Here is a 12,137-nt window from a genome sequence, read left to right on the forward strand (position 1 = left end):
TAGTGCAACAATGATTTCAGGAGGAGACTCCTTAGTGCCCCTTACCCATTTAGCACATCCCACCTCCCACAACCCCTCCAGTAACCCTCAGTTTGTTGAGTCTCTTCTGTTTTGTCCCCCTCCCTGTTTTTATATTATTTTTGTTTCCCTTCCCTTATGTTGATCTGTTTTTTCTCTTAAAGTCCTCAGATGAATGAAGTCATGATTTTTGTCTTTCTCTGACCGACTAATTTAGTTTAGCATAATACCCTCCAGTTCCATCCACGTAATTGCAAATGGCAAGATTTCATTCTTTTTGATTGCTGAGTAATACTCCATTGTATGTATATATATATATATATATATATATATATATATATACCACATTTTCTTTATTCATTCATCCACCGATGGACATTTGGGCTCTTCCATACTTTGGCTATTGTTGATAGTGCTGCTATAAACATGGGGGTGCATGTGTCCCTTCAAAACAGCACACCTGTATCCCTTGGATAAATGCCTAGTAGTTCAATTGCTGGGTGGTAGGATAGTTCTATTTTTAGTTTTTTGAGGAACCTCCATACTGCTTTCCAGAGTGGCTGCACCAGCTTGCATTCCCAAAGATACTGAAGTTCTATACGACTTTTGTCACTATTCAAAAGCTTTAAGGCATCTTAAGTGACATCAGCCAGAATGGTAAAATGAAGATCTCCAAAAAACCTCATCTCCATAAAAGCAACTGACACATGTGTTATGAATCAACATTTTTAGTAATCTGTAAATTAAAGACTTGGTGCAGTCTGGAGAGTGTCTATTCAAGAAAACTGGTTGACTCTCAGTAAGAACAGCAACCTCTGTGGTGTTTTACCTTTCTTCCCATCCTTTTCTCCCTAGCTTTGCAACAGCCTTGAAAACTAATAGCCTAAAATCACAGTGGGAACCAGCAGCTTGGTAGACCCTGCCATGAGCAGAACAGCGTTGGGATTCCAAAGCTCCATTCCCAGATATTGTCATTGTTTGACATACTTGGTGGTTCCCTTGAAGACCCCACTCACAATGCACATCTTTATTTGATCTGACTAGTAATTTGACCAGTATGAAGAGCATTCTTCTCAGGAGCATTTGTCAAAAATAATGAGGGCACTTTTGTTTAATATCATGGCTGCCCGAAGCAGTGGATACCAGTTGGGACAGACAGTAGGCTGTCTTAAAAAGACACAAAGCTTAAAAGGAAAATCTGAGGAATGAGATTTCCACAGGAGGTTTTAGAAAGCTTGGATCTATTCCTGGGAATCTGGAAGACTACATGAATGTTTAAAGTTATGTGTATGTCTACAGCTGTGTGCATGTTCACACAGAAATTAGGAGTCCCTAGTCTCTCACCTCTGGCTTATCTTGAGGCTCTGCATGAGGAGAAACTGAAGGCTACTGCAGAGTTGTAAACTACCTGGCTGAATGTCGAAGGTTTGCCCCAACATGCATACAGAGCCTTTTGGTAAAAGATGGGAAACTTATTGGCCTATGAAATTTAAGGAAATATTTGCCAATAATTAGTTTACCACTAAGCAAACCAAGCAGAGACTTCAGTGGCCACAAATGGCAAAGAATATAGACTTTATAGAATTAGTCCAGAAAAATCACTAAACAAACAACAACAAACCCTACGAGGGGGAGAATCTGATATCCAATGTTCTCGTTATTATATTATTAAAGATGTTCAGTTTTTGGGGCATCTGGGTGGCTCAATAGGTTAAGCGTCCGACTTCAGCTCAGGTCATGATCTCACAATTCATGAGTTTGAGCCCCACATCGGGCTCTGCGCTGACAGCTCAGAGCCTGGAGCCTGCTTTGGATTCTGTCTCCCTCTCTCTCTGCCCCTCCCTGCTCACGCTCCGTTTCAAAAATAAATAAACATTAAAAAATTTCTTTTAAAAATGTTCAGTTTTCAACAAAAATTATGAGACATGCAAAGAATAAAGACATTATGGCCCATATACAGGAAAAAACAAACTCTGAGGAAGCCCAGACATGGCACTCACTAGACAAAGATTTTAATTCAGCTATTTTAAATGCATTTTAAAAATTAAAGGAAACCATACCTAAAGAAACCAGATGAAAGTGAAAATAATGTCTCACCAAATAGAGTGTATCAATAAAGAGAAACTACAAAAATGAACAAAATAGATATTCTGGAGTTGAAATTTATAATAAGTGAAATGAAAATAAATCAGTAGAGGGAATTAACAGCAGATTTGAGCAGGCAGAAGAAAGAATTGGTACACCTGCTAACAAATCAGTAGAGGTTACCCAATCTGAGGAGCATAAAAGAAAAAGAATGAAGAAAAATAAACAGAGCCTCAGAGACCTGTGGGACATCATAACGTATACCATCATATGCTCAATGGTAGTACCGGAAGGACAGTCCCAGAGAAGAAAGAATATTTAAAGAAAGAGCTGTTGAAAATGTCCCATTTTGATGAAAACCATGATGTGTACATCCAAAAACTCAGCAAATTCCAAGCTAGGTAAATGCAAAAAGATCCAAACCTAGACTCATCATAGTCAAGCTGTCTTAAACCCAAAACAAAGAAAGAATCCTGAAAGTAGCAACAGAGAAGCAACTCATGCACAAGGGACCCTTAATAAGATGAACAGCTGATTTCTCATCATTTCTCATTGTCAGAAGGAAATGGGATGAAATATTCAAAATGTTGAAATAAAGACTGTCAGGTGAGAATTCTATATTCAACAAACCTATGTCTCAAAACAGAGGAGAAATAAAGACATTTCTAGATAAACAAAAACTGAGAGAATCTGTTACTACCAAACCTAGTTCAAGAGAAATAACAAAGTTCAGGGCATTTTAACTTTTTTTTTTGGGGGGGGGGAGGAGGGAGAGAGCGAGTATGGGAGTGTCAGAGAGAGAATCCCAAGCAGGCTCCGCACTGTCAGTGCAGAGACCTAATTGGGCTCAAACTCACAAACTGTGAGATCATGACCTGAGCTGAAAGCAAGAGCTGGACACTTAACCAACTAAGCTACCCAGGGGCCCAGAGTCAGGGCATTTTAGATGATTAAAAGACCTTTGAGAAAGAAAATAATTCTCTTACACATATTAAAATACTATGATTTCCATTTGATTCTCATATTTTCACTATGCACTGTAAAGTATGAATTAGAAATGAATAACAGGTTTCAGACAGAAAAATAGACACTAAAGGACAAAAATGTTGACTTATTATTAAAATTTTTTTTAACATTTATTATTATTATTTTTTTTTTTTAAATTTTTTTTTTTCAACGTTTATTTATTTTTGGGACAGAGAGAGACAGAGCATGAACGGGGGAGGGGCAGAGAGAGGGAGACACAGAATCGGAAACAGGCTCCAGGCTCTGAGCCATCAGCCCAGAGCCCGACGCGGGGCTCGAACTCACGGACCGCGAGATCGTGACCTGGCTGAAGTCGGACGCTTAACCGACTGTGTCACCCAGGCGCCCCAACATTTATTATTTTGAGAGAGAGAGTGAGAGAAAGACAGAGAGACAGAGTGCAAACGGGGGAGGGGCAGAGAGAGAGGGAGACACAGAATCCAAAGGAAGCTTCAGGCTCTGAGCTGTCAGCACAGAGCCCAACACAGAGCTCAAACTCATGGACCCAGAGATCATGACCTGAGCTGAAGTTGGACGCTTACCCAACTGAGCCACCCAGGTGCCCCAAAGTTGTTCTATTATTAAAAGCAGCAATTTATTAAAAAATCAGTGGATTTTTATGGCTTTATGGCATATTATCTGAAATCTCAAAATGTATTTTCACATATTCCTCACTGACTTACAAGCTGAGCTCCCCATCCCTTACAACTGGCTGACACCATTAAACAGGCTTCTCAACTAGTTTCCTAACTCGGAGCCCCTTCTCCCTCAATAATATAGGACTTATTAAGTATTAACTTATTCATGTGCCCACAATAAAGTGGTAATAGGTTAATGTAAACCTCAATCATCTTTGCCTTAGCTTGAACTATACTAATTTGATGTGTTAATTGGGGTTTATATGATGTTGGTAAAAGCTCCTGGGAATAGTCTCTGAGAAATAAACATAGCAAAACAACTAAAATGTAAATGTAGTTTCTACATAAATGTAAATGTAGTTTACATTATGTTAGTTAATGTAGTAAATGTAGTTAGTAAATGTAGTTTCTATATAAAATACCTAAATTGAGATTCAGTAAGGAAAATGATGACAAGGGCTTTTGACAATGCAGATTTGTGCCAAAACAGCTACTAATTGTGTAGCTGTCAGAGAATAGAGGCCTGATATGGAGTGAGGCCACTCTTCAGCTTAAAGCAACGCCTCAGCAAAATTTGACTCTGTATAATTCAAAATCATATTCTGAATATTAAAAAAATGTGTTAAATCCATCTGTATCCTGCACACTTTTGTGATCGTCCAAAACTTAACGATATATTTAGATCAAGAATTTTCAATGTGACAGGTCTGATGCTGGGCCAGTGTTGCTCAAACATTAATGTTCACTAAAATTTCCTGGAGATTCTGTTCAAATGTAGGCATTAAGCGGGCCATAAAATTTTACATTTCTAACCAGCTCCCAGATGACACCAGTAACGACAGAATAATATAACTGACATCACCTGGAAGCTCCAAAACTGCAGATCTGAATAGAACCTACATGTTAACAATATCCCCAGGTGATTCCTATGTCTGTTAGAGTTTGAGAAACACTGTGTTTGGTGGAGATATTTCACTTATATCTCTTAAGTTTCTCAAAAGGCTATGAGATAGGACTTAAAATTTTTCAAATGAGGTTCAAATTGAGGTTCTGAGAGGTTAAGCTGTTTGTTCAAGGCCACATAGATGATAAATGACCAAGGTTACCAGTTTTATACTTCATCTTTTTACTCCAAAGCATGCACTCATCCTATTATGTTTCAGCTGTTGGAATTTAAACTGTTGTAGTATCAAGTAAACTTGGGGTTGTTCTAAATAAGAAACCAAATAGGGGCACCTGGGTGGCTCAGTTGGTTCAGTGTCTGACTTCAGCTCAGGTCACGATCTCATGGCTCGTGAGTTTGAGCCCTGCATCAGGCTCTGTGCTGACAGCTCAGAGCCTGGAGTCTGCTTCAGATTCTGTGTCTCCCTCTCTCTCTGCCCCTCCCCAACTTTCATCCTGTTTCCGTCTGTCTGTCTCTCTCTCAGAAATCAATAAACATTAAAAAAAAAGAAAGAAACTAAATAAAAGACATCTATTGAATCAGAGTTGTGGAAGAAAAATGACTCAATAAAATTAATGGTATCATAAACCCATCTTTCCTTTTGAAGCAACCTCTGACTTTGTCATCCCAGTTTCAGTGCATATAGGAGTGAAGCTGACGAAAAAATTTTAATCGAGTTAAAATGGCTGTCAACAATGTTGCTATGTACTATGTAAAAGACATGTGTACTTAGTCCTATTTTACTATTTGCTCACATGACAGACACACTTTCAAATATTAGCAGCCTCTATTATATATGACTTTGCCTAGTACTTTGGGAAAATGGAGCTTTTTCCCATCACTGGAATATTAACATTTGAAGCATTTCTGCTTCTCACTATAGCTATGAACTATGTGGGGCATTTAATTCATCAAAGAGAGATATTCCCAAAGTCTCCGTGATGAGTCTGTGAACAGTCATGCCAAAGTTACCTGCCACAATTATAGAGTGAGTGTCAGGACCCGAGCAATTTAGAAATCTCTTTCTTCTATCTTGGGAGGCTTTGCTTTCATCTAGTCTCAAGAATAATAAATGGCAATAGTTCTTGTAAAGGGACTTTCTTTCAATTTTTATAACTATTTAGGATAGACTAGCTTAGTAATGATGAAGTATGTGTCACTATATACTCTATCTTTTTTCCTTTTTATTTCCTCCTGTCATTCTCTTCCTTAGGATGCTAATGAAAAACATGAAGCCCGAATAATGAGGTCAGAGTTGTTATATTCACCAGCCCGTTCTGAAGAGTCCAAGCAGATTTGGGGTGTCCCACTGAGCTACATGATGCAGAAATTCCCCCTGGCTTGTATACTTTTATAAAGGTTGAATTTAAATACCACATTATAGGTACTTCATGAGAATTGGATAAGAATTTTCCTTGCAAGGTAACTATGCACATTAAGATACACTTACATGTACACAGAAATATATGGCAGTGTTCTATGAAAGGTAGTTTCAACTTGTATTTTTTGCAATGAATAATCTTGTATATGTGTAATTCTGTACATGTACAGATATATGATGAATTTTGATAAGTGACAGTTCTGGAAATACCATCTAATCATGAAATAGACAATTCCCTTGTGCCTATTTGTAGCCAATTCCCTACCCACACTTCCCAACCATGACAACCACTGATATGCTTTCTAATTCTATAGTTTTTCTTTTTTTAGAATTTCATATAAATGGAATTATACCATATGAAGGCTTTTGTGTCTAGGCATTACTCACTTAGTGTAATACTTTTGACATTTATCCATATTATTGCATGCATCAACAGTTCATTCTTTTTATTGCTGGGTAGTATTCCATTTTATGAGTGTACCCAAAATTGTTTATGCACTAATTGATCGACAATTGGTCTGTTTTCAGATTGGAGCTATTAAATACGAAATAAAGTTGATATGAACATTAAAGTTTTGGTTGAACATGTTTTCTTTCTATGTGGGTAAATATTAGCACACTGCTCTGCTGGGTCTTATAGTTAGTAAATAATTAAGTTTGTAAGAACCCACCTACCTCTTGCAAAATGGCCCAAACATTTTATATTTCTACCAGCCAAACTTAACATTTTCAGTCTTAATTGTATACTTTGTAGAGGATGTGGAATAGTAGTTCATTACAGCTTAAATTTGCATTTCCCTAATGACTAAAAATACTGAACATCTTTCCATGTGTTATTTGCTATTTCTTTATCTTTGATGAAATGTCTAATTCAGATCTTTCACCCATTTTTTTCATTGGGTTCGTTGTCTTATTATTTCTATGAGTTATTTATATACTTTTAAAACAAATTCTTTAATCAAATATTTGATTCACAATATATCCCCATTCCTGTGACCTGGGTTTTTGTTCTCTTAAGGATATCTTTTTGAAGAGCAAAAGTTTTAATTTTGATAAAGTCCAACTTATCAACTTATTTTTATGGTTAGAGATTTTTATGTCCTAGTAAGTCTTTGACTAACACAAAGTCATAAGGTTTTTTTCTCTTCTGTTTTCCTCTCTAAGTTTTATGCTTTTAGCTCTTACATTTAGGTCTATGAACATTTCAAGTTAATTTTCTGAGTGATGTCAAGTAAGGATAGAGGGCTATTTAATGAATATGCAATTTTTCCAGCATCATTTGTTGAAATGACTATTCCTTTCCCACTGAACTAACTTGGCACATATGTCAAAAACAAATGATGATGTGTGTGCGTCTATTTCTGGACTCTCTTTTCTATTGATCTCTATGTCTCTCCTTATATTGGTAAGACACTATCTTGATTATTTGTGGTATTATATTGAGTCTTAAATCAAGTATCATATTTCAACTCTGTTTTCCCTTTCAAGTTGTTTTTGCTATTCTAGATAATTTTTATTTCCATGTAAGGTTTACCTTCAGATTGTCAATTTCTACAAATAAATTTTTTTCTGGATTTTTTTGTGAGAATTATATTGAGACTATAGGTAAACTTTAAGAACATTAATATCTTATTGATTTTGACAATTCTAATTGATGAACATAGTATATTTCCTGATTTATATGGTTCTTTTTTCATAAATGTTTAGTAGTTTTCAGGATATGTGTCCTGTACATATTTTCTTAAATATATCCCTAATTTTTGACATTTGTGTTGTCCTAAAATTATATTTTTTATTTCAATTCCAATTGTTCAATGTTAGTGCATAGAAATACAAAGAATTTTTATAAATTGACATTGTATCATGTGACCATTAGTTCATTTATTATAGTAGCTTCACTTGTAGATTCTCTAGAATTTTCTATATAAATTATCATGTTGTCTGTGAATAAACAGAGTTCTACATCTTCCTTTCCTAATATGTATGCTTTTTATTCCTTCCTATTACTTTTTGCTCTGGCTAGGATTTCTAGGAGTGGTAGAAGGAGGCAATCTTACCTTATGTCCAATCTTAGGGGGAAAGCATTCCGTCTTTCACCAGTAAGCACAATATTCTAACTAAACTTTTTATAGATGAACTTTGTTAGGTTAAGTTCCTTTTATTTCTAATTTGTTAACAATCTTTATCATGAATGGCATTATATTTTGTAAAAAAAATTTTTTTGGTATCCATAGAGATGATTTTTTTTAATTTACAAAAAAAAGGATTAAAAAAATTGATTTTTAAATGGCTAACCAAGTTTTCCTTCCTGGGATAAAATCCACTGGCCTTGATTTATTATCCTTTGTATATGAAGCTGAAGTCAGGATATTAGGGCCAGAGACTTTAAAATATAGCGAATAAAATAAGAGTAAAGATTAAATATGATGCCTAGGGAACCTATTTGGTTGATAAAACTGTCAAGAAATGCAAGGAAGTGATTGATACAAATGTCTGTGTAGTAAAATAGAATTATAAGTTAAGTGGGGGAGGAAGATGGAACAACAGGGCACAAGAGAGAGACTTCTGTGATGCCTAAAATGTTATATTTCTTGACCTAGGTGGTGATTTCTAGAGTATCTGTCTTATATAAATTCACCAACCGGGCACTGGGGTAGCTCAGTCAGTTAAGCATCAGATTCTTGATTTTAGCTCAGGTCATGATTTCATGGTGATAAGATTGATCTCCTGGTCAGGCTCCATGCCCTTCCCATGCACACACGTACCCGCTCTCACTCTCACGCTCTGTCTCTCTCTCTCTCTCAAAAAAAAGTGTGTGTGTGTGTGTGTGTGTGTATATATATATATATATATATATATATATATACACATATACATATATATGTGTGTGTGTATGTATGTGTATATATATACATATATGTGTGTGTGTGTGTATGAGTGTGTGTATATATGTTATTGATGGTTTTCCTTATCATATGCATTTTATAATAAAAAAAATTTTGAGAAAACAATAAAGTATCTTTAAGCTTCCTATAGCTTCAAATTTTATATTTTCTACTGTCTGCTAAACTCTTCCAAAAGAAATTAAGGTTTCTGGACGAACTAACTATCTTACTGCCAAAAATCTGATGTTAAATTGATATCAGACTAAATATTTGATGAAGGAAATGAAGCTTTCTTTCTTTCTTTCTTTCTCATAAGACACAGAAGAATGAAAATCTTAGAATTTTCAAGAAAGGAACAGTATCAAGAATATGTTTTGTTCTAAATAACAGAGTGAAGCTAAAAATAATCATTCTTTCTCTTCCCTCTTCCTTATTAAATTCTTAACTGTTCAACTAGTCCAAACTTTAGAAAACAACGGTATACTAATGGCCATAGGTAAGAAAGGTACTCAAGCAGGAAGGCCTGCTGGAAACAAACAGAAGTAGAAGTTCATTGTGGAAAAGAATCTGAAGCATTTTATAATCTAGAAAACAAGAATTCCCTCATGTTTCAACCCACAGATTAATAAGCAGCATTATCTTACAGAGGACCATATTTTTCTACCTCTTGAAATCAGTCAAGCAAAACCAAAATTAATAAAAATATATTAACAAAATAGTAACTTTTTGAATTTTCTGAAAATTGCATGGGGCTAAAAAAATGAACTAGATATTTCTAGTTCTCTTGCATAATACTTTACGGATGATTTATGGAAACTCCATTTATTCTTGTAAGGCCATCGAGGAATCTTTTAGTAAATTATTATATTTAGTAAATTCAAAAAATGCCTGACTTTCAAAGAGAAGATTTTGCCTTAGAAGAACTTGAATCCATAAATGGAGTTACCATGGAGTTACTTATTTCCCTAGTTTCCTCAGAGAATAGGTTCAGACCAACCAAAAACCAGGTGATTGTTCTCTTGATGAGAGTGTAAGATAATCATTTACTTACCCTCCATGATGGTCAAAGGATCTTCCACTTTAGGGCGCAGGATATTAGGGCCAAAGACAGTGGCCAAGTTCTGCACACTCATTTTGTTAACTCCAGAATAGGATTGCACTTCATCCAAGAACCTGTTGGATATAAGAACATGAACAAAACAATGGGATCAAACTTGTCAGTGGAAGAAAATGGGTTATCGGGAAATTTATTAACTATAATATGTTCAAATACAATTATGGAGGCAAAATTATTTAGAAACTCAAACATCTCTCAGTCAAATGTGGAGAAAATATATTGCAAATGATTAAGGATCAAACTTGAGGGATCATATCAAATATCACCTTTGGCCTGGCTTGGCTTGGTTTCCTCTGTCAATCACAGAAACAGGTGTGTTTAGATAATGCTAATATGGACTTGAGATTCAGGAATATGGATTTTCTTCCAATCCTTAAATAAAACATTAAATTTATAAATGTATTCAATTCGAGAACTATAAATAAAATCATATGGTATAATCCTTTATTTCAGAGAGGCAGATCAACCCTCTTTGTCAAGTAATTTGTGAGCTTCAAATTTATAGTCTATTAAAAAATGAGATCAAACATGGTTTAAATTAAAACCTTACTTCCACTGATATGAAACATTCTAAGCACAAATTGCTTCAATTTATTAGGTGTTAAAGAATAAGAGGCATGAAATAGACTTTTTCCCGAATGATTTTAGTAGGAGGGATCGTTTCTATAGTCTTTTGGCCTTTTTGCATTCCCCATCCCCCTCTTCATTTCTAGATTTCATGACTTACTGATTGTACTTATGAGACAAAGAAGAAGTGATAAAAAAAGAACCTATTATTATTTAAAATAATATATTTTATGTGTCAGTCATTGTGCTAACTTATTAAATTCTCAGAGAACTCTGTGAGGTAAATGATATGATTATCTCCATTTTACAGATGAGACACATGAGGCACCAGAAAGGTTAAGAATATTCTCCAAGGACACAGAAGTAACAGGTGGCAGACCTGAGATTTGAACCCAGATTGTCTGACTCTAGAGTCTGTGCTCTTGACAACTCCCCTGTGACTTTAAAGAAAGGCCCCTATTCCACATATTCATTACTGTTATACAGTGTAAGCTATAGTAAAACTGAAGGACAAAAACCTCAAACTACTATTTCTTATTTGAAATAGCTGAAATTAAAAGCCTGCTTAAATGTTTCAAGAGAAGTTAAGTTTTCCTGTTGAGGAGCTAAAGGTTTGTAATATGGTTCTCAAGAAAGAGCCTTTATCCCTTTTACTTGAAGAGATTGTTCCTCTTTCTCATCCAACACAACAGCTTGAATTAGTCCAAAGTCTTGGGACGGAACCCCTATGTGTTAGTGAATCTATGTTATCAGTGAAACTCATTTCTTTCCTTTTTAAATTATGAAACCTAAGCTCATATTTGCTTCCTACCGTCACCAGAAAAAGTCATGGTAGAAGGTTTTGGAATTTCTTCTCAGTTACAGTTGACAGTGAACTCCTCAGTGTCCAGCATTAGTCTTAAACTACATAGTTCCCAGTCTGCTAAGCATTTAGACAATCATGACACAAAAAGTACATGCAAATAATATAGTGTACTGAATTAAAAAATTGAATTACTTAAAAATAAACTGGGACGCTTCCATTTAGGATACCTACAGTGATGTATAGTGCCAATCACCATCTCTCTTTTAAGATTTAAGATACGTCAATTTTATATCTTCATTTTTTTTAGGTTTAATTTAAGTTCCAGTATTGTTAACATACAGTGTAATTAGTTTCAGGTGTACAATTTAGTGATTCAATGCTTACATACCACACCTGGTGATCATCACAGCAAGTGCCCTCCCTAATCCCCATCACCTATTTCACTCATTCCCCCCACCCACCTCCCCTCTGGTAACCATCAGTTTGTTCTCTATAGTTAAGAGTCTGTTTCTGGGTTTGCCTCTCTCTTTTTTTCCTCCTACAACTGTTTTGTTTCTTACATTCCACATACGAATGAAATCATATGGTTTATTAAACAGGGGCAGACACGGCACATACCAACCCAGGCCATAAGATAAATGATCATGAGTGAGAGATTTACCAGGTACAATT

The 12,137-nt window shown here is 35.4% G+C and overlaps 1 protein-coding gene and 1 long non-coding RNA gene across 10 annotated transcripts in view; one reads left to right on the plus strand and one right to left on the minus strand.

Annotated features, from left to right (window-relative positions):
• Window positions 1–12,137, minus strand: part of ARHGAP24 (Rho GTPase activating protein 24) — a 674,755-nt gene that overhangs the window by 7,905 nt on the left and 654,713 nt on the right. For all 9 annotated transcript variants that reach the window (XM_045473451.1, XM_045473448.1, XM_045473450.1 and 6 more), the window contains one exon: window positions 10,028–10,149. In XM_045473451.1, the coding sequence (XP_045329407.1) occupies window positions 10,028–10,149 (122 nt within the window). The remainder of the gene's footprint in view (window positions 1–10,027; window positions 10,150–12,137) is intronic.
• On the plus strand, window positions 5,158–11,921 carry LOC123595740. The gene is made up of 3 exons (XR_006711355.1): window positions 5,158–6,132; window positions 8,115–8,190; window positions 10,971–11,921. It is a non-coding gene; the product is annotated as an uncharacterized LOC123595740 (long non-coding RNA).

The sequence above is a fragment of the Leopardus geoffroyi genome, chromosome B1 (assembly GCF_018350155.1).
Source record: "Leopardus geoffroyi isolate Oge1 chromosome B1, O.geoffroyi_Oge1_pat1.0, whole genome shotgun sequence".
Classification (NCBI taxonomy): Eukaryota; Metazoa; Chordata; class Mammalia; order Carnivora; family Felidae; genus Leopardus; species Leopardus geoffroyi.